This window comes from Pongo pygmaeus, chromosome 6, assembly GCF_028885625.2.
Source record: "Pongo pygmaeus isolate AG05252 chromosome 6, NHGRI_mPonPyg2-v2.0_pri, whole genome shotgun sequence".
NCBI lineage: Eukaryota > Metazoa > Chordata > Mammalia > Primates > Hominidae > Pongo > Pongo pygmaeus.
Genome location: NC_072379.2, coordinates 2577518 through 2598807, shown reverse-complemented (window position 1 = coordinate 2598807; position 21290 = coordinate 2577518). Strand labels below are relative to the sequence as shown.

General features: G+C 61.6%; 1 protein-coding gene across 3 annotated transcripts; it reads right to left on the bottom strand.

Annotated features, from left to right (window-relative positions):
• Positions 1-7096: 7096 nt before the first annotated feature.
• Positions 7097-17074, bottom strand: LFNG (LFNG O-fucosylpeptide 3-beta-N-acetylglucosaminyltransferase). 3 transcript variants are annotated; one of them, XM_063667185.1, is made up of 8 exons: positions 16993-17074; positions 10815-10863; positions 10238-10337; positions 9989-10142; positions 9785-9870; positions 9132-9297; positions 8620-8705; positions 7097-8395 (listed from the first exon to the last, which is right to left on the bottom strand). In XM_063667185.1, the coding sequence occupies exons 1-8, from the start codon at positions 17062-17064 to the stop codon at positions 8329-8331; spliced, it is 780 nt and encodes a 259-aa protein (XP_063523255.1). In that variant the 5' UTR covers positions 17065-17074; the 3' UTR covers positions 7097-8328. The 3 variants fall into 3 exon arrangements, with proteins under 3 accessions (XP_063523255.1, XP_054350516.1, XP_054350517.1); XM_054494541.2 differs by lacking the exon at positions 16993-17074 and adding an exon at positions 15290-15818; XM_054494542.2 differs by lacking the exon at positions 16993-17074 and adding an exon at positions 15290-15818 and having other exon boundaries at positions 9159-9297.
• Between the last annotated feature and the right edge of the window lie 4216 nt (positions 17075-21290).

The following is a 21290-nucleotide window of genomic DNA, read 5'->3' as shown; positions in this document are numbered from 1 at the left end:
GACTGCAATGTGGCCTGCACGTCTGGTGACCATGAGTCACCTGGGGCACAAGACAGATCTGGTGAAGCCCCCCAGCTGGTCCAGGACAGCATGGGAGAGGAGAAATAGGAATAGGCACAGCAGCAAGTCTTTTTTTTTTTTTTCCTGGCTCTGTTGCCCAGGCTTGAGTGCAATGGTGCAATCTCTGTTCACTACAACCTCCGCCTCCCGGGTTCAAGTGATTCTCCTGCCTCAGCCTCCCGAGTAGCTGGGATTACAGGTGCCCACCACCATGCCTGGCTAACTTTTGTATTTTTAGTAGAAATGGGGTCTCACCATGTTGGCCAGGCTGGTCTCAAACTCCTGACCTCAAGTGATCCGCCCGCCTCGGTCTCCCAGAGTGCTGGGATTACAGGCGTAAGCCACCACACCAGCACTCTCCCAGCACTTTGGGAGGCCAGCATGTGCCTGTAATCCCAGCACTTTGGGAGGATCATATGAGCCCAGGAGTTCAAAACCAGCCTGAACATAGCAAGACCTCATCTTTATAAAAGATAAAATAAGCTGGGTGCAGTGGCTCACCCTGTAATCCCAGCACTTTGGGAGGCCGAGGCGGGAGGATCATGAGGTCAGGAGATCGAGACCATCCTGGCTAACGTGGTGGAACCCCGTCTCTACTAAAAATACAAAAAAACAAAATTAGCCAGGTGTGGTGGTGGGCGCCTGGAGCCCTAGCTACTCGGGAGGCTAAGGCAGGAGAATTCCTTGAACCCAGGAGGCGGAGCTTGCAGTGAGCCGCGATTGCGCCACTGCACTCCAGCCTGGGCGACAGAGTGAGACTCTGTCTCAAAAAAAAGAAAAAAACAGATAAAATAATAAAAATTAGCCGGGCATAGTCATGCACACTTGTAGTAGCAGCTACTTGCGAGCCTGAGACAGGAGGATCCCTTGAGTCCAGGAGTTGAAAGTTGCAGCCAGCTGTGCCGTGCCACTTCACTCCAGCCTGGACGACAGAGCAAGACTCTATCTAAAAACAAAATCCACACACGTGCCCACACATGAACAGGCACACTTACACAGCTTCTCTGAAGCGATTCTCCTGCCTCAGCCTCCCGAGTAGCTGGGATTACAGGCAGGAGCCACCACGCCCAACTAATTTTTGTATTTTTAGTAGAGACAGGGTTTCGCCACATTGGTCAGGCTGGTCTCCAACTCCTGACCTCAGGTGATCCACCCACCTCGGCCTCCCAGAGTGCTGGGATTACAGGCGTGAGCCACGGCACCCAGCCGACGTGTGTGTTTTCAGATGGGGAAATAACGGCATGTTTCTAAGGTTAATAGGACTGATCCACTAGACGGCAAATGCATGCAACGGAGGAGAGAGGCAATGTCATCAGTGGCACAATGCTCTTGAGCAGCCGAGGGGAGCTGGACCGAGGGCACAGTGGATGCTGGCTGCAGACAGGAGTGTGGCCCCATGGGGACATGTAGGTGGGTCTCGGAGGGTCTCATGAAATAGCAAGGCAGCCAGGTGGGCAAGAGCAGGTGGGAGCTGAGGAGAGAGGAGGAGGAGGAGGAAGGGTGAGCCCCAGGAGAGGAATGGTGGGATCCCTGAGGCTCCCTGAGGTTCATGGTCTGGGACTCCAAGTGAGACTCGACAGAGGGTGAAGTGGCTTTTCTCCAGCCTTGTTCGGCTGCCCAGGTGCAGGCAGTGGGCTGGGTGCAGCCACGTGACAGGTCCTGCTAAGAGATGATGATGAAGGCAAGATCGAGCCCAAGAGGCTCGGCCCTGAGATTGCCGCCAGGTGAGGGTACACTTGGGTGGGAGGGCGGAGACGGGGAGGGTGGAAAGATCATTGAGGGATCATCAGGACCTGCAGGTGGAGGCAGAGCGGGAGGCGGGGATGGCTGAGGGCAAGGCCATGGGCAGGGCCAGGCCTGGAGAGTGACCATGAGTGGGGGCCTGGGGGAGAGGGTGTTTGAAGGGAGGGGACGCCAAGGTCACCAAAAACAGACCCCTGAGCAGTGCAGAAGAGGGGGCGCTGCAGCTGGGTGCGGGGCTCACACCTGTTAATCCCAGCACCTTGGGAGGCTGAAGGAGATGGTCAGGAGTTCGAGACCAGTCTGACCAATATGATGAAACCCTGTTTCTACTAAAAATACAAAAATTAGCTGGGCGTGGTGGCAGGCGCCTGTAGTCCCAGCTAGCTACCTGGGAGGCTGAGGCAGGAGAATCACTTGAATCCGGGAGGCAGAGGTTGCAGTGAGCCGAGATCATACCACTGCACTCCAGCCTGGGTGACAGAGCGAGAGTCCGTCTCAAGAAGGAGAAGGAGGAAAGAAGAAAGAAAGAAAAAAGAAGAAGAGTGTCTGGGAGTGTGAGCCAAAATCTCCTCGGAAAGAGGGAGCCCGTGGATACCCACAGGAGGCCAGGTGGGCAGCAGGTGACAGCTCCCGTCCCAGAAGCCAAGGAGCTCAGGATGAGGGTGGGAGGACGAGAAGGGACCTGGGTGGCAGTGAGAGCTGCTGTGTGGACCGCAAGTGCCCAGCAGGCGGCGCCGGGTGCTCAGAGGAGGAAAGACCGGGCAGGCTCCTCCCTGCAGTTCTCGCCGTGCTGGGCGAGGCCTGGGAATCTGCATTCCCCACCTTGCCTGGAGGCTGCTGGTGGGGCTCTGAGGACAGGGGGAGCCATGGCTTAGCTGAGATTGCGATGCCATCCCCCAGAGCTGGGGCAGACAGCAGCCACAGGAAGCTGGGTCAGGCATGCCGTCAACAGGACCCAGGCTGCATGAACCAGGCTTCGGTCATGGTGCTGTGAGTTGCGCCAGGAATTCTGAAGAGCAAGCATGGGGCTGTGGGGTCTCCTTCTTCCCCAGTCCTTGGGGCTGCACCCCTGGGCCTGGGTTGGGGACCTGGGAAAGGTGGGATTTGGAAGGGGTGAGAAACCGCCTGCCATCACCACCAGCCAGTGCCCAGGGACTGCTCAGATTGTACAAGGCAGGGAAGTGGGATCCTAGAGGCCTGCACGGGGGAGGCAGAGGGTGCGTGGTGTAGTTGGGGGGCGTGGTTACAGCTCTGAGCCTCCAAACTCAGCACAGTGACATCATCAGGGCAACCTCCAGCCTGCAGGGGCTGAGAGAAGGAGCCCCTGTCCTGGGGTCCCTCCTTGGGATGCACCAAGTCCAAGTGCCTTTTTATTTTGTTATTTATTTATTTTGAGACAGAGTCTTGCTCTGTTGCCTAGGCTGGAGTGTAATGGCACAATCTCAGCTCACTGCAACCTCCACCTCCTGAGTTCAAGTGATTCTCCTGCCTCAGTCTCCCAAGTAGTTGGGATTACAGGCACCCGCCACCACGCGCAGCTAATTTTTGTATTTTTAGTAGAGACAGGGTTTCACCATGTTGGCCAGGCTGGTCCCGAACTCCTGACCTCAAGTGATCCACCCACCTCAGGCTCCCAAAGTGCTGGGATTACAGGCATAAGCCATCACGCCCAGCCTTATTTTATTTTTATTTATTATTAGATGAGGTCTGGCTGTTTCCTAGGCTGGTCTCAAACTCCTGGCCTCAAGTGATCCTCCTGCCTTGGCCTCCCAAAGGGCTGGGAGTACAGGCATGAGCCACCAAGCACAGCCCTTCTGTTTTTAAAAAAATTTTATGAAGCCAGTTACGGTAGCTCATGCCTGTACTCCCAGCCCTTTGGGAGGCCAAGGCGGGAGGATCACTTACTTGAGGCCAGGAGTTCAAGACCAGCCTGGGCAACATGGCGAAACCCTGTCTCTACTAAAAACACAAAAATTCGCTGGGTGTGGTGGTGTGCACCTCTAATCCCACCTACTTGGAAGGCTGAAGTGGGAGAATCTCTTGAACCCGGGAGGCAGAGCTTGCAGTGAGCTGAGATTGCGCCACTGTACTCTAGCCTGGGCAACAAAGCAAGACTCTGTCTCAAAAAAAAAAAAAAAAAAAAAAATTTCAGAGACAGGATCTCACTCTGTCACCCAGGCTGGAATGCAGTGGTGCAATCATGGTTCACTGCAGCCTCGAACTCCCAGACTCAAGCGATCCTCCCCAGTCAGGTTCCTGAGGAGCTGAGACTACAGGTGTGTGCCACCTGTTTGTCTAATTTTTAATTTTTTTGTAGGGATAGGGCCTCACTATGTTGCCCAGGCTGGTCTCAAACTCCTGGCCCCAAGCAATCCTTTCACCTTGGCCTCCCAAAATGCTGGGATTACAGGTGTGAGCCACCATGCCTGGCCCCATGGGCCTTCCTGTGTGCCCAATCCTGGGCTCAGAAGGTGGGGCTGGGCTCAGAAGCAGGGGGTCACCCTGCAGAATATCTGAGAAGGCTGAGGCTAGGTGGGCACACAGGCCCCGCAGGCAGCAAGACTTGCCCATTGCTCTGACAGACTCGAAGATGGATCTGGCCCTGGTCCCTGGTTTCCCTCTGACCCCGGGCCCACCAGGCAAGACTGGCTGAAGTCACATAGCAGCCTGGCCCCTGGCCCCTCTGAGCCTGTGGAGAGCCCTAGTTGTCTGTGACTGGGGAGGTGGCATCAAGAGACCCAACTGCATTGCCTGCCCTCCCTCCCAGGCTTCCAGTCCTCCCAGCGGATCCCACCTCTGCACCTTTGCCCAGGCTGTGCTGAGACCTGGAAGGTCCCTTCTCTCCCTACTCTATCTTGACAAAGCCTTCCTGCTTCAGCTCAGAGGCACCTCTTCCAGGAAGTTGGCCCCGATGGCCCCAGTGGAAGGGAAGTTCCTTTCAACTGAGCGGGGAGGCGCCCCACCCTAGCAGCCCCTCCCAGACCCCAGGCAGCCTTGGGGCTCCCCAGGCACTCGCCTGGCAGAACGGAAGTAGGGGTGGGGGCTGAGGTCTGCCACCCTCGCTGAGCACCCTGCAGCCCTCATGGTTGCAGTTTTACTTGTTTTGAAAGCCCCATAAATCATCAGTACTTTGGGAAGGGGGGCCTGGCTGGGCTAGACTGGGGGGACATGGAGCCCCAGGGACCAGCCACCAGGCCCCTTTCTGACCAGACCTCTAATCTGGGGTGATGGCGCCGCTGGTAGATGGGACACAGCTGTCCCCAGAATGTACCTGGGGGAGGAATGAGTTCGCCTCCCCTACCGGGTGAGTCACCTTCTGGCGGGTGGGGGGGCGGTGGATGGAAGAGGTCAGGCTGGCTCATTCCGCTAAGACACTGCTGGGCCTGCTTCCCCTTTTGAGGGCAGAGAAACATCCCTCCCTCAGCTTGGAAGAGGAAGGGGCCCAGATGCGCTGGCCTGTGCACCTCCCAAGATGCCCCCTGACCTCCAGCACCCGGGGACTGCATTTACCTTTGTTTCCATTTCTCAGATGGAGAGGTTGAGGCCCCAGGAGGAGCCGGGCTTCCTCCCCACCCCACTTCTTGCTCCTCTGCTCTCCCTAATGCCCACTTAGCCCCCACTCCCACCCCGCTCCACACACAGGGACATTTGAACATTAATGGGGACTCCCCAAGCCCTGGTGGGGCCCTCACAGCTGTATCTATGGGTCTGTCCGACCTCTGGGTCCAGCCACACCTCCGCCCCTGGGGCCCCACCAGCTCTGTGGGGAGGCGATGCCAGCTGCAGGCGGGGGCAGCGTCGGGGCCAAGGCAGAAGGCCCCAAGCCTCTGACTCAGCCGGGCAGGAAGGAGGCCAGCGGCCTCTGCCCGCAGCCTGTTCCATCACGACCCCCCCGCCCCACCCCCCAGTCTCAGCTTCCTCGTTCAGAAGAGGGGCCTACACTGTCCTATGAGAAGTGGGTGGGCACGTGGTGGGTGCTCAGGGAAGACCACAGCTGCCCAGACGGGAGTCAGGCCATGTGACAGTGAGGGCTGGTCCATCCTCCTGCCGTCCCCATCACTGTCCACACCCCCCAGGCTGCTGCTCTGCTGACTCAGGACCGTCCAAGGCCAAGGTGGGGTCACAGCCCTGCCAGCCACCCCCAAGGCCAGGGTAGCCCCCAGCCAGGCTTAGAGTAAGGGGTCTCTAAGGGCCCATTCAGCACGTCAGCACTCGTCTGGAGGGGGCAGTGATGGGGGAGGGCAAGGCACCCCCCCATAGAGAGGCACTTTTCACAGTGTGTTGTCTCCTTGGAGCAGAGTGGGGTGTGCAGAGGCAGCAGGAGGGGGACCTGGGGTCTGGGGAAGCGGGGTCAGGCCAGAGCAGGAACTTGCAAGGGGCACGGCCAGGGCAGTGCCAGGCCAAGGGTGCAAGCCCCAGGAAGGGGGTGGAGGCTCATGGTGAAGAGGAAGCAAGCCACCCCGGGGCTGCCAGGAGGGTGAGGGGAGGGAATCCCCGCAGAGGCTGCAGCACCCCTCCCCTACTCAGTCACCCTCAAAGGCTGGATTTGAGGAAGGAAAAGCACCGCAGAGCTGCTGTGTTTAAAAAACAGGCGTCTGGATCTCTGCAGGGGCTGGGACCAGCTGCAGTGGGGGCTCCGGCACTGCTCCTGCTCTCCAGGACTCTTCCCACCATCCCTGAGCGGGGTGGGGGCCTGGGGCCACCTCACAGGAGAGGGAGGTGCAGCATTACCAGCTGTGGGGCGGCCGGACCCACGGCCTGCCTGGCTTGGAGTCTGAGTGCCTCCCCAGCCCACCAGCATGACTGCTGGACCTTGGGCATCAGCTGCTCCGTGCCTCAGTTTCCCCATCTGCAAAGTGAGGCGATGATGTGGACTCTGCAAGCTCGTGGCAGGAGTGAAGTTGGATAAGGAGGCCCCAGGCCCGGTCACAGGAGTCACTGTCCCTCCTGCAGGGGCGGGGCTCCCCAGTGGCCAGACCAGGCCAGAGCCTTGGGGTTGTGCTCTTGGCTGGGACCTAGAGCCCCCAGCATCCTAGACCTGTTCCTCCTGGAAGCACAGGGCTCACGCTCCAGCGACCACCCTGACCCTGGGCGGGCCGCACCTGTAGTCACCAGCAGGCAGCTATCGTGACGCCAGGTTTCATTCCAAAATAGTTGTCTCTAAGGATTTCCTATTTACCTGCTCCACGTGGTGCACCCAAGGCCAAGCCTCCCCTTCACCTGTGTGCCTTCCCTGACCCGGGCTGCCCTGGGGCTTAGTCCCCACCTCCAGCCAAGACCAGGACCCCCAGGATTGCTGCAAAGAGCACCTTTATTCACAGCAAAAGGACGTCACCATAGCAACAACACTTCGATTCCCTGAGAACTTTTCCCTTATCATTCGCTTTCCTAGCTATGTCTTTGCAAAGAGAAAAACAACAAGAAACACAGCCCATGGGACAGGTGAGCCACGCTGGGCCCAGCGGGGAGGTGGCAGCTACGCAGGAGGAGGGCAGGGATGGGAGGTTCCAGATGCTGGAACGCATAAATACACAGAGTGCCAGACAGTCCCACTTCAGCTTTAAAAACAAAGATGACCCCGAGTTTGGCTTCTGTTTTTTCTGATCCACAGAAAAGATAAGATAAAATAAGACCCTCCCCCACCCCCACCCTCCCAAGCAAAAAACAAGAACACCCTACTTTTTACCCACCCCCTTTCAAAAAAAACAGCACAGTAAAAAAATACTGTCACAATATTTACAGAAACGCCCACTGTGGGCGACTTGCTCTCTACTTTGGAGAGGAGATTAAATGCTGAGCTCTGACTCACCCTGTCCTGGGGAGGCAAAGGGAAGACCTCTGAGGGGGCCTGGAAGACTCTCCACTCAGAAGAGCTGGGAGGGGTGCCACTGTTTGCCCAGCTGGATAGCCAGCCACTGGGGGCTTCGTGGGGCCACTGGAACTGGGCGGTGGCTGCTGTTACTCTAAGCCACAGCGTCCAGGCCAGGAGGAAGGGGATTGGGTCATGCACCCCCAGACCCAGCCTCCCCTGCAATGAGCATGGCTCAGTGAGTTGTACTTGGGGCTATGACACAGGAGCCAGGACTTCAGGGCACAGGTATCCCCAACACAGAGCTTGTGCTCAGCAGGAAGAGAAAGGCACCTACGCATCGCATCCCTGCAAAGTAGCCCGGAGCCCCGTAGCTGTAGAAAGATCCAAAAATCCTAACAGAATTGCCCTCAGAGTGGCCTCCGACACACAAATCCTTCCTCCAAGCAGGCCCTGCAGCCCACTGGCCCTCGGGGCAGAGGCACATAAGTGGCGCTTGTGCCCGCTCCTCCACAGAGCAGAACTGCCCAGCAGCCTGCTACCCGGGTGGGCATGCAGTACACACATACACGCACACATGCACACGCACACACACAGGCACACGCACAGGCACGGCCCTGGGGGAGCCTCGAATGCCGAGGCCAGGGCAGCGCAACAGGGTCCCTGGGCCCTTTGGATACCAGGGGCGCCCAGGGATTGGGTCTCAGCCATGGCCGCTAGAAGATGGCAGTGCGGGGACACCAGGGTGTGTCCGGGTACAGGTGGCAGTGGATGGAGCGGAACCTGTGGGAATAGAGCAGGGGCTGGTCCGTGTGGGTGGCAGGCAGGTGCTGAGCTCCCATTTGCAGTCCCACAGCACTGGCGGCCCCACCCCGAGCAAGCAGGACTCCGGGGGGCACCTCTATGTAGAGTCATGTCGCTTAGAGAGACCCTGCTGCAGCTCCGCGAGGCCCCCTGACACCCCTAGGCCACCCTACGCAAGCCCATCTGGGCCGGGGTTTCCTTACCTGGATGGGTCAGCCTCCACCGAGAAGGGCCCCTTCACGTGGACCGCATTCCGCTTGTTTTCAAACATACCGTAGCTCAGCGTCACCTGTGGGGAGGGGGCGGAGTGATGCCGGGAGGGGCCCGACATCCCTGGGCCCCGCCCCAGGCTGGCCACACAGCCTTGAGTGAGGCAATGGCCCTGCCCTGGCCTCCCTTGGACCTGGAAGGACACCTGCCCTGCACACCCCAGGAATAAGGTCCCAAACTGGGGACCAGCTGGGGCTGGCTGCATCGCCAGCCACGGACAAAATACACACATTAGGCGCATCATAGTGAAGAGAAGAGACGGCAGGAAAACAACCCGCCATAAACAGCTTTGAGCTCATGGCAGGAGTGACCCGCCTGGCTGACAGTGCTGTGCTGCCTGGCCTCCCTGTTTAGAACAGTGCCCCACCCCACTGCGCCCCTCTCGGCAGCCACACGTCCTTTCCTGTGCTCTCCGAGTCCTGCCGGGGCCCGGAGGATGGTGCACCTGCTCGTGGAGCTCTGAGGTGGGCACCTGCTGCAGGTTCTCCAGGTGAGAGTGGAAGAGGCCGCTGCGGATGAGGGGCACGCCCAGCAGGGCCTCCACGATGTAGCCGATGGTGCAGTCGTCAGGCAGCCGGATCCGCTCAGCCGTGTTCATGAAGTGACCCCCGCTGCGGGAGGGAAGGGCCCAGACCAGTGAGCAGAGGCGGGAGCCATCTGCTGGGAGCTGGGGAGGCCCCACCAGGAAAAGGCACTGCACTCCTCAGGGAGAGGAGCCCTGAGGAGAGCTCTGGGCTGCAGCTCCCTCTGCCTCCCCTGGCCACAGCCAGGGCACACTCCCTGCACGGCTCCCGGACTCCATGGCTCTCTGTGGAGGGAATCTGGGTGCAGGGAAGAGTCCTGCCGGATGGTGCCTGGGGTGCTCATCGCCCCCCTTGCTGCTCTGAGCAGGTCAGGCTTCGGGGCAGCCGCCGTAAACATAGCTGCCCTCTGAAACCCAGAGGGAAGTGGAATATAGGAAGTAAGTGGGCAGTGTCACACAGGAGGCTGGGGACACTCTGCGGCTGGGAAGATGAACCAAGCCAGGCCCAGGCCGTGAACCAAGATGGTGGCGCAGAGCCTGGGACCGGGCTGGCCTAACCCGTGCAGGGCACTCACCTGGCCCACGGGCTCATCTTCAGAGCCAGCCCACGGCTGATGCAGAAGCCAGCGCCGCCCGTGGCAAACCAGAAGTGGACAGGACGCTGGGAGAAGGAAGAAGGTGTCCTGAGACCCAGGCACTGCTGCCCCTCACTGTCCCACCCCCACTCCGGGTGTGCGCTCCATATGGGCGTGGGGGACTGGGAGAGGGCAGGCACTCACCACTTTGTTCTCGCTGACCCGCTCCGTGGCCTGGATGGGCCTGTCCAGGCTGGGCTTGCCGATGTAGACGTCCCGCGTGTGCGGGTAGCTGGCCAGCAGCCGCAGCAGGGCCCGCAGGTTGACGTAGTTGTCATCGTCCACGTGGCAGAACCACCTGAGGACAAGGCAGGGCCATCGGGGGAGGGCATGCCGGGGCGGGCGCTGCCAGGCTCGGGCAGGGAGATGGGGGTCCCCTGGGGCCACACTCACTTCCTGCCGGACTCAATGAAGCGGTCATACTCCACAGCCATCTTGCAGGACAGCGCCTGGCGGCTGTGGGCGGCCGAGCAGTTTGTGATGACCACGTTGCCTGTGGACAGGGGAACGGCTGTGAGTAGGTCTGAGCCAGCTCCCAGAGAAGGGCCTGGCCTGGGGGACGCTGCAGGGCCCAGGGGCTCGAGAAAAGCCCCCTAGTTCAAGCTGGGCCTGGCCGGCCCTAGCCTCCCCCACCCTAGCTCCGGGCTTGGGCCTGTGGACCCTCCCCCAGCCCAGCCCCCTCCAGGGCGGCCCCGCCCCCGCCCATTCAGGCAGCTTTTTCCCAGCACCCGCCACCTGTTGCCGCTGCCTGGGCTCAAAGGGACCCGGGGGGCTGAATGGGCTTCATTTGCATGAGAATTGGGGGGCCCCGAGTGGTGGGGCGGGGCATGGAGCAAACCCCATGAGTAAACTGCCCTCCTTGTCCTGCCCTTGGTGACCTCTCGGCCCAGAGGAGCAGGGAGACTGGAGGGGGAGCGTTCCGCTCTGGATGGAGGCCTGGGCCCCCTCCCGCCCCAAGTCCAGGGCTCACCCGTGTGCCTGGCCAGGGCCTCATCTTCCCCGTCAGTGAAGATGAACGTCTGGAAGGAGAAAATCGACCTTCAGCAGGCAGCCCTTCATCCCCACCCCAGGGCCATCTGTGGGGGCCAGACGGGGCGCCCTGGAGTTGCTGCAGCTGCAGCTCCGTCACACTGACACCCACCCTTCTCCGGGCCTTGGTTTCCCCACTCGTGCTGAGTAGGGCTCAAGTGCCCCATCTCAGTACCATCTGGGCCAGAGCTCATGCATTCACTCGCCCTGGGGGTGGGGGATGGGGGGCTTCACTCCCCAACCTCGACAGCTGCGCCCAAGGTCGTCCAGGCGCGGTGAGGCACGAGCCAGGTGGTGCGCCTCGCCCGCCCGCCAGGTAACTGGTTCCCAACCCGCCCCGTGCACCTGGTGGGGCACACACCCTTATTGACACAGCACCCGGCCTGCCACTTGGAGGCTGCTGGAAAGGCGGGGGACAGGCGGGGTGGCGGGAGACAGGCGGAGGAGGTCGGCTTTGGGAAGCCAAGTCTCAATCACTAGGGGTTGGGGACAAAGGCCTTCGCTGGGCGGCTGCCAAGCCCTGGCGGACAAAGGGCCCGGAGGGAGGATGAATCACCAGGCATTGTCCGCCAGCTTTGTCCTGGGCTGGCGGGCGAGGGGCGCCGGGCCGGCCTTAACTCGGCCGAGTTAAGCAGAGTGGCCGCGCCGCCCATTACCATACAGCTGGCCTGGTTAACCGGGCCGGGCTGGGCACGAGGTTCCGCGCGTAGGGTGCAGCCACCAGCACTGCAGCCCCCCCCCCCCACAGCTGCCCTTTGGGCCAGCACCCCTGTCCTGGGTGACCTGCAGGACAAGTTACCCACTCTGAGCCAAAGCAGCCCCAAAGTTCTGCAAAGTTGCCAACGGTCAGCAGGGTTGTGGCAGGAAACCTCAGGTGTCCCCAGCCCCCAGGTCAGGGGCCCCCAGTACCCATGCAGCCCAGCACCCCTCCCACCGCTCAGGCAAGGAAACCCAGGCTTGCCCAAGGCCACAGCCCACCTGTGCCAGCACGCGGCCGCCCCCTGCCAGGAGCGCTCTGCGGAAGAGGAGGGGGCCGCCAGGGCGGGGCCAGGAGTTGCTGGCGCCCGCCTGGGCCTGCTGGCACACGGGGAGGAATGTTCCTTCCTCTGCCCGGCCCGCCCAGCGCGTGCCGCCCGGCGCACCCTGGCATGGCTGAGTGCAAAACCCAGGGTGTACGGGCAATGCTCTGACCAAGGGACAACCCCCCTGATGCCCACCCAGCCTCAGTTTCCTTCCCTGTACACACAGGTCCCGCAGAGGCCCTGGAACACCTTGGTGGTCTCAGATCCTTATCCAGCCTGACCCAGCCCTGGGCACATGCTCACTCGGGTGAGGCCCAGAGCTAAGGGGGTGGCAGCTGGGTCTCCGCCTCTCCATGCATTCACCCCTCCTGCAGCACCCATAGACACCCCAGGGCAGCCGCACGCACAGACTCGCACCCAGCCCCTTGGCCTCCCCAGAATCTCAGCCCAGGAATGCCGTGGGAGGCGGGGGGCCAGCCCCTGCAGACGCTCCACTGCGCCGCTGGGTTAAAAGGAAAATGCTTTCTTAATGAGATCAAGGGAGGCCTGTTCTCCCGAGATTTGGTGGTGCCCTAAAAACCCAGCCCAAGGCTACAGAGATTAAAGTCACCTTTGTTCAGCTCAGGGAGCAGGGAGGCCTCTAGAACAGCATCTGAGAAGGCGGGGCTGTGGGCTGTGGGGTGCGGGGGTGCTGGGCCAACTGTCTCCCCACACCTGAACCACCTAGACGGGAGGAAAAAGGCCCTGCTGGGCTATAGGCCTCACCCGCCGCTCAGAGCCTCAGTCTCCTCTTCTGTAAAATGGGCATAACAGAGCTCCCCTGGGCGGACAGCAAAGTGCAGAGACAGATTCTCCCCCTTCTTCTCCCTGACAGCCCCGGGAGGTGGGCGCCATTACCAACTGAGGCCCAAGTGGGGAAACTGAGGCCCAGAGAGGTGCAGGCACCAGCCTGAGGTCATACCCTGGGGCCGAGGTGGTGTTAGACCAACCCAGTCCCTGCCTTCTAGGGACCCAGACCCCCCAGTGCCACCTAACTTCCCAGATGAAGACGGGGCTGCAGGAGGAAGAGCCGGGTGGATGAGGGTGGATGGGGGTGGGGGCCGGGGGACACCCACAGGAAGCAGCATTGTTCCTGGAGCCGCGATTCAAAGAAACACAGGATGCCAAGTTCTCCCCAGCAATTGTGGCCGCTGCGGTGGCAGCGCGGCAGCCTGGCTGCTCCTGGGAGGGGCAGGGAACCTCTGGGCCAAAGGCCAGGCTCTTCATCCTGGACTCCAGGCCCATCTCAGCGTGGCCCCTGCTGACCAACCGACCCTCCCCCCAGCCACCACTCCAGTTGCTAGAAGTTTCCTGCACAACCCCCATGCTGTGGTCATCACCATGCCCGGATGGAGTGCCCTTTCTGGGCACTTTTTTACTCTTAGTCTAGCTCAAATGGCGCCTCCTCCAGGAAGTCTTCCCTCCTCCCTCCCTTCCCCCAGCATGTGGGTCAGATGCCCACTGTTGCCTCACACAGCCTCTCGGGGTTTTCCCCCCCACACAGCCCTGACATCTTTCTATCTCCCCCATCAGACCACATCTGAGTCATTCCGTGCAGGGCTGGGAGAGGGGGGCCCTCTTCTGTGGGTTTCCAGGACCCCTGCCCATCACCCACCACAAGAGGGGCTTTGCTTGCTGTGTGCTGGTGAACTGATGCTGAGGGCAGATTCAACCTGTCCCCTGGTGGGGTGACCCTCCAATAGGGACCTCAGGGCTCAAGGGAGTGATGGCCCCCACCTCGACCCCGAGTGCCCGCTGGGTTCACCCCATGCCTGCAGGCTTTGCCAGTCTCTTACAACATGCTCCTGGAAGGACCACGTTCCCCAATTTCAGAGATGAGAGTGAGGGTCTGAGAGGCCCCAGGTCTTGCTCAGGATCACACAGCCCAGCTGGGACCTGAGACCCTCTGACCACATCCCCTCTGCTGGAGAAAGGCCCCAAATTCCAAGATGAGAGGTGCTCAGAGCTGGTGGCAGCCCAGAGTGGGGCTGAAGGATGCCCAAGGTCACATAGCAGGAAGGCTTGAGTGCTGGGGGTGGGGGGGGCCAGGCTCAGGGATGATGCCCCAAAAGGACTGTCAGTAAGAGATGCTGGGGGGGCCTGCTGGCCCCCTCATCGCCAGGCAACCTGAGTGGCCAGCACGCCAGCAGCGGTTCCCACGGAGCGCGTAGCTGCACACAAGGGGCCCGACGCCTTTCTCGCTGGAGAAAGGGGCTTTGTTACCTTGCCCAAGGGGCCGGCGTGAGAGCCGCCCGGCGCTGGGAATCCTAACCGCCCGGCCGCCAAACAAAACCCACGGCCCCCGCCGCCCCCTCCCGCCAGCCCGCTGAGCCCCTGGGAATGGGACGCTGTGTTCCCAGGAGGCTGCCATGGGGTTCCCAGGGCCCCTTCCCCACGCCAGGACCAGAGAGGACCCTGCCCCTCCCCGTCGCCCTCATGACCTCACCAAGCCCTGCTCCCACCCACCCACAGCGCCCCAAAACAGGGCAGCACCAGGCCAGAAGGCCCTGGGTCTCCGGGGTTTGAGCAGGGAGGAAGGCGTGCAGGGTCTTCCCTGAGCCCCCACCCTCACAGCAAATGCCTCTGCACCTCCCAGCCCAGAGATGCCCCCCCAGTCCCCGACTGCAAGCCCCACACACTGTCCCCATCCCGCCCCAGCCCAACCGTCCTGCTGTGGCCTCGAGGGAAATGTTCAAAGTGGGGTGTGTCTTAATTATGTGTGTGTAAGAAGCTGATGCCCAACTGAAGTGGGCTGTGTCCAAGGTTGCAGGCCTCAGAGACTCCTGCACTGTGCGGGGAGGGTACCCACACAGACCCCAAAACCCGGAGTTCTTTGAGATGTACTCCCCAGGACCCACCAACCAGCAATGACTTCCCCTCCCTCTCCGTACCTTAACACTGATGAGGAAAGGGCCCAGAGGTCAGAACCCCTCACTTCTCTAAAGGAAGAGCCTTTCTCCCCAGGAAGGGGTCTGAGCTGAGGGTGGGTCCAAACAGAATTTGCTTGGGGAAGTTTGAGGACATTATGCCCTATGAATGCGCTCCAATGTTTGGGGGGTGAGAAGTATCACAGGGCACCAACCCCAAGCACTGGAGACTGGTGTAGGGTCCTGCAGCCATCCAGGACTCTGGAGCTGGACAGGGGGCGGGGCCCCGGGGACAGTAATACAACTGTAACGGGAGAGTGGCCCCAACAGACAAACTGGCTGCACCGGGGTGCACTGGCGTCGCCCACAGATGGCCCTAGTGGCTGGATGGGGATGCAGCCTGACTCCCATGGGACGCTACCACCAGCTGGACCAGACGGTGGGTCCCCGCCCCGCTCGCCCGCCAGTCCAGGCCGCGGGGGGCTCACCATCTCCTTGTGGCGCGAGATCCAGGTCTCCAGCAGCAGGTCGAGGCGCGCGCGGTGGAACTTTTTGGTGGTCTTGACAGCGATGAAGACGTCTCGGGGCGCGAGCGGCTCGGCCAGGGGGCGCGGGTGGCCGTCGGCGGGGCGGGGGGCAGCCCCGGGCGGCGGGTCCGCGTCTCTGCGCGCGCGGGTGAGCAGGCTGAAGTACTCGGACAGACTGTGCACCTCGCGGGCCAGCGCCCCGGGCGCTGCCGCCGCCGCCCCCAGCCCGGGCGCCGGGGCAGCCCCAGCGGGGCCCGCTAGGCTGCGCAGCGCGCGCCGGCCGCGCTCTGCGGGCAATGGGGGCGGCGGCGGGTCGGCGGTGAGCACCAGCAGGCAGGCGAGCAGCGCGCCCGCCAGCGCCAGCAGCAGGCGCCGGCCGCAGCGCTTGAGCATGGTGGGGTGGCGGCCGCGCGGCGCGCCCTTCCCCGTGCGCCTGCCTTGCACCACCCCGAAACCCCTCGCTCCGGCGGCGCAGTCCAGCAGCGCAGCACCAGCGTCCCGCGCCTTTAAACCTCCCCGCCCCGGTCCCGCCCCCGCGCACTCATTGGCTCCCGGGCTCGGGGGCGGGGCCTCGTGCCGGTCGCTGCTCCAGGCCCGCAGACCCACGTGGGGCCGCGGCTGGGGGCTGGGAACTGCCCAGAGGGCGCAGCGGCCCCGCCCCCGGCGCGCACGTGCACGCCCCGCCCCCCCACCCCGGGTAGCCCCTGCGGGCCGCCGAGGGGCTTGGGGACTGGGGCCCGGCCCGCGCCGGTGTCCCTGAAGAGGAAACCCAGCCTGGCCAGCGCCGTCCGGGGATGCACCGGGCTTCCCGGCACGGGAGGGGCGCGCCCTCGGCGCAGCGGGCAGGGTGCTGAGACCCGGGCTCTGGGCTGCGACGCACTGCGGGGGACATCCTACTTCCTCGCTGTGCGCTTCCCCTCCTGAGCCCGGCTTCCTCCCCTTGGGACGCGGCGGGCCTTGCAAACTGGGGTGGCGCCTGGGTCTTCCCGAGCGCTCGGTTCAGGGGAGCCGTTATTTGTACAGAGCAAGAGCTTGGCCACCTGTGCCGCAGGTGGGGACACGAGGTTCTAGCGAGAAAGCACCAGAACCAAATTCCACTCTTTCCTCCCGGGCTTATTTCCTCTATCCTGGCCCTCCGTCGGGAGGGTTGGCTCCCCGAAATCCTCAGGCGCCCCATGGCGAGGAGAAACGAAGGCCGCCACTTCCCTCGCCGGATGAAAGGCCGCCTTCTGTCCCATTTGGTCTCCTTGCGCTCGGGCTAGATGCGGCCCAGCTGTGCGCCCTCCCCACCCCGCCCCCCCGGCACACGGCCCCCATCCCCGGCCCTTCCCACGGGCCCGGGCCCGCCCCTCGCACGAGCGGGGGCGGCAGGAATGCGCGCCGGCAGCCGAGGGTGAGGGGCGAGGGGCCCGGAAGTGGCCAAGGGTCCCCTGAACAGGGTGTGAGCCCCCTGCCCGCCACGTCCTCCGGAAGCGTGGACGGAGGCGGCTCTGCCCGTGGCTGCGCTGTCTTCCCGTGCCCTCCTAAGCAGGGTCTCTGCGACCGCCACGACCACCAGCGCCACCATCGTGGCTAAACTGCCCCCCTCGGACGCTGACAGTTATGTTCACGCCTGAGATGGCATTTTAAATTCTTTAAGTGCCCCTTGGCGCCCCTCTCCTTACCTCTACCTGAATGTCAGCCTCAAGACAGCAGCGACCTCGTGTTATCCCGACCTGGAACAGGTTTTGGGACATAGTAGGTGCTCTGAAAAAATTCACTAGATAAATGTCTGGCCCCACTGTCGGACCCCCCCTAAGGACGCTGTAGCCCATTTGCTCTTAGGGCCCCAGGGGCCCCAGCCCTAGCCCCTGTACCGGCTGGGTGGTGTGGGGGATGGGGGTTCCCAGGCCTCTTCCTGGCCCCAGGTAATTAGCAGTCACCACCTCCGAAGGCAGATGCCCCAGCAGATGGTGCTGGCTGTGCCCAAGTGACAAGTCTCCCATGGCGTTACCTCCTGCCATAAACCCCTCCCGATCAGCCAGAGCCTAGCCCTGGAGCCTCCAGGCAGCTGGAGAGGCTTGAGGGTGAGTCGGGGAGAAAAGGACCCAGTGCCTGGGTTGGCTGCCCCCACAAAGTCAGCTGAGCCCCAGCCCAGCCCCAGCCTCCGGACTGAGGGGTGTCCATGCCCCCACGTGCTTCAGTCACACCGCTGACTTCAGGCTCTCCCATATCTGAATTGTTTCAGAGACGGAGCCTCATCCACCCCCATCATCTCTTCCCTGGATCGCTTGGGCAGCCTCTACCCCCATCCCACGCACTCCTATCCTACCTGTTTTGCTTATTCTCCACGCAGCAGTTGGACAACTAGGATCATAGCCGCTCACACACCCACACAAAGAGCAAAACCCTCCATAGCTCTCCACTGGCTGAGTTAAAGTCCCGCCTGGTGTTCACGCACCTCGTGACTTAGTCCCAGCCCCATTTCTTGAGGCCTAATCCCTCCTCATTCCCCCGCAGACAAGCATGGCCAAGCCCCCAAATATGTGCATGGGTTGTGCTCTGTACCTGGACTTTACATCAGTGGCACCGATGGTGGGTGCCATGCCACCCTGCACCCCACCTGACATAGATGCTGTGAGTCTGTCTCCCCACAGTTCCCAGGCCAGAGGGTGGGGCTTCCTGCCGAGCCCCCCACCGCCCCTGCTCCCCAGCTACCCCTGACTGCGGTGCCTTTGACCCAGCAGGTCGTGGGAGCAACATGCCCATTGTAGAGAAAGCAAGGGGGATATTGTGCCAAGGGAGTGACTATACAGAGGTGGATGGCCCAGCCTGGCAGGGGCACAGGCATAGAACTGGGTAGGGGGGGTTCCCGCGTCTCTCTGTAGCCAGGAATGGGAGGAGTGGGGGACCTGATGCTGCTGCCTGTCTGGAAGCAGCGGAAGGAAGCTTTACAGCATTCTTGAGGGGGCCGCAGGCTTTGGCAAGAGTGAATCAATTTCTTTGCTGTCAGGAGAATGGAATTTCGTGGTGACTTCTTGAGGTCTGAAAACTGTTGAGGGGGTGGCCCGTCTAGCCACCCCCACCCGCTTCCCCAGGCTCAGCTTCAGCCTGAAACACTCCCCTCCCCATCCAGACCCCAGGTCTCCCTCTAGGGGTCCGCTGGGCCACACAGCCCTGGTAGGGAAGTGGGCTGTGGGACGGTGCTCAGCCCTGGACAGGACAAGGGAAGCTGGGGAGGGGGCTAGAGAGGGCTGACCGAGTTGCCAGTGAAGCCCCTTGGGGCCGTAGGGTCCTGGGGAAGAGGGGCTGGGGGTAGAGGCTGCCCCAGGGCCCAGCCTGCCTTCCGAACCCAGAGGGGCCACTTCTCAGCTTTAAGACCTTGAACCTGTGATGTTACTCCCTGAGCCTCAGTTTCCCCACCTGTAACACAAGGATGACATATCATCCAGACCAGGCAGGCCACCTCTGGCCCTGGCACATGGCTTCATGGGCTTCTTGGACCCTGGCCTTCCCCTCTGCAGGGCCCCTCCACCAGTCCCAGTTTGGGGCTCCCAGGCAGCTGGGTGTGCGAATGGCCCAAGAGACCTGCCTGCTGAGGTCAGGTGGAAAGCAGGCCCACGGAGCCAGGACCCACATGACCAGGGGCCCTACCCTCCTCCTCTAGCTGCCATCAGGGTGAGACAGTGTTCTGTCCCCATTTGAGTCCAGGCCTCCTCTAACTGCCAGGGCTCAGCCCGGGGGGTCTCCTGCTGGAGTCAGTGCCACCAGGTCCCCAAAGTCATGGGCTGGGTCTGCCCTTGACACTCAGGCCTAGAGGGGAAGGGCTCAGGGCTGGCTTTGAGGCGGCCATCTGCCTTCCCTCCCCCAGGCTGTTCCTTGGGGCTGCTGTGGCCTGCCCTCCTGCAGGGTCCTGGGAAGATCTGTGGAGACATAATGGGTGACCCATTAACTCGGCAGGAAGCCATCCGAGGCGCCTGTCCACTCATCGGCTGATGGAGAGCGGCCCCACTCAGTGTCTTGGGAACCAGCTTCCTCTGGGCCAGTAGCAGTGCCCAGAGATGGAAACTCCTGGACAGGACTCAGCATGGTGGTGGCTGCGGCTCGGGCAAGCCTGGCACCTCCCTGGGCCTCCCTGTCCTCTCCTGACACAGACGCAGGGATGCCAACCCCCAGGCTGGGGCCAGGCGTCAGAACTGGCAGTGTATGAAGCCCCCAGATGCCAGGGGGCCCGTGGATTTCCTAAAGGCAGGCGTGGCCTAGTGAGTGTCCCCACCCAGGAGCTTCTGTGAGCAGCCCTTGCTGGCAGGAAAGGGGGTGATGGGAATGTTGGCTGGGCTCAGCACAGCCGGCTCCCAAGGCCGGGGGAGGGATACCGCAGGGTGGCACAGCTGATTCCCATTACTGCAGCTAGGGTGGGCACTGCCCTGAGACTAGCAGACTCCAGCTGTGAGTAGCGCCCCCACCATTCCCAACTCTGCCTGCCTGCCATGCCCAGACCCCCTCACCCGCTGTGTGGTCTTGGGCCAGTGCCCTTCTGTGGGTCTTGGGACGTTACTTGACTCTGTAATAGGGATATGGCTGGTGCCTCGCCCGCCCTGCCCACCAGGCTGCCTTGGGGTTGGTGCTCTGCAGCCGTGAAGCCACGGCCTTTCCAACAGTGGCCTGGCCCTTTCGCCTGCACCCTGGGGTCAGGCGTGGACAGAGAGGCCAGGCCCATTAGAGTTCAGCCGACTTGGCCTCAGTGGCTGAGCAAGGCTTCGGGGGGCATCCTGGCCTGAGGCACCCTGCAGGGCCCACCAAGGGCTACCCCTCCTAGAACATCCTCCCCATCCCCCTTTGCTCCCCCCATCCTGGTGCTGATTACATGAGGTTGCAGCTGCTCCTTTACGTCTGTGTCCCTGGGGGAAGAGGCTGCCTTTTGCTGCTTGTCAGGGCCTGGCACAAAGTAGGTGCTCAGTAAACACTGGTTGAACTGATGGTGGGGGAAATGGACATACAGATGGATGGACAGATGGACAGATAGACTGACGGACAGATGGGTGGATGAATGAATGGATAGACAGATGGACAGATGGAGGGATGGATGGATGGATGAATGGATGGATGGATGGAAAGGTGGATGGATGAACAGTTAGATGGAGGGGCAGATGGATGGGCAGACAGACAGACGGATGGATGGATGGACGGATGGACAGACGGATGGATGGATGGATGGATGGATGGACAGATGGATGGATGGATGGATGGATGGATAGACAGATGAATGGACGGACGGACCATGGCTGGAAGGATGGCTGTAAGGATAGGTAAATGGACAGACAGACTAATGGATGGATGGATGGATGCATGGATGAATGGATGGATGGATAGACAGATGAATGGATGGACAGATGGATGGATGAATGGACGGATGGATAGATGGGTGGATGGATGTACAGATGGATGGATGGATGGATGGATGGATGGATGGATGGATGGATGGACAGGTGAATGGACAGATGGACCAACAGATGGTCTAATGGATAGATGGACAGACACATACACACAGAGGTATGCGGGTGGCTGGGAGGGTGCTGGATGTCAGCTACTTGACAGCAGGACCGTGATGTGATTCTTGGCTGTGCCCCAGGGCCTAGAGCAGTGCCTGTGTGTATCAGGTGCTTGATCAACATTGTTTGGTAGAGGTTGGATGGAAGGATGGATGGGTGGATGTGCAGATACATAGAGGGCTCAAAGGCACCTCTCTGACTCTGTCTCCCAAATGCCCAGCCCCGGGGAGCATAGGTCCCAGGGTGAGAAGACCCGGCAGGGCTGCCGCTGGTCTCTGAGCCAGCACAGGGCCTGAGGCCTGGGGGAGGGCTGTGCTGAAGGTAAATTCCCAGTGCCTAGGCACTATGTGCCTGCCCTTCCCTGGGGACATTTCCAAACACCACCTCCAGAAGGCCTCAGGGGGTCTCATTCTAAGTGTTTGTCTTACAGA

Coding starts and splice junctions, on each gene's coding strand:
- LFNG (XM_054494541.2), bottom strand. CDS start 15,721: ATGCTCAAGCGCTGCGGCCGGCGCCTGCTGCTGGCGCTGGCGGGCGCG. Junction 10,864..15,289: donor TCTCGCGCCACAAGGAGATG/GTGAGCCCCCCG, acceptor TTCTCCTTCCAG/ACGTTCATCTTCACTGACGG. Junction 9,298..9,784: donor AAGATGAGCCCGTGGGCCAG/GTGAGTGCCCTG, acceptor TCCCTCCCGCAG/CGGGGGTCACTTCATGAACA.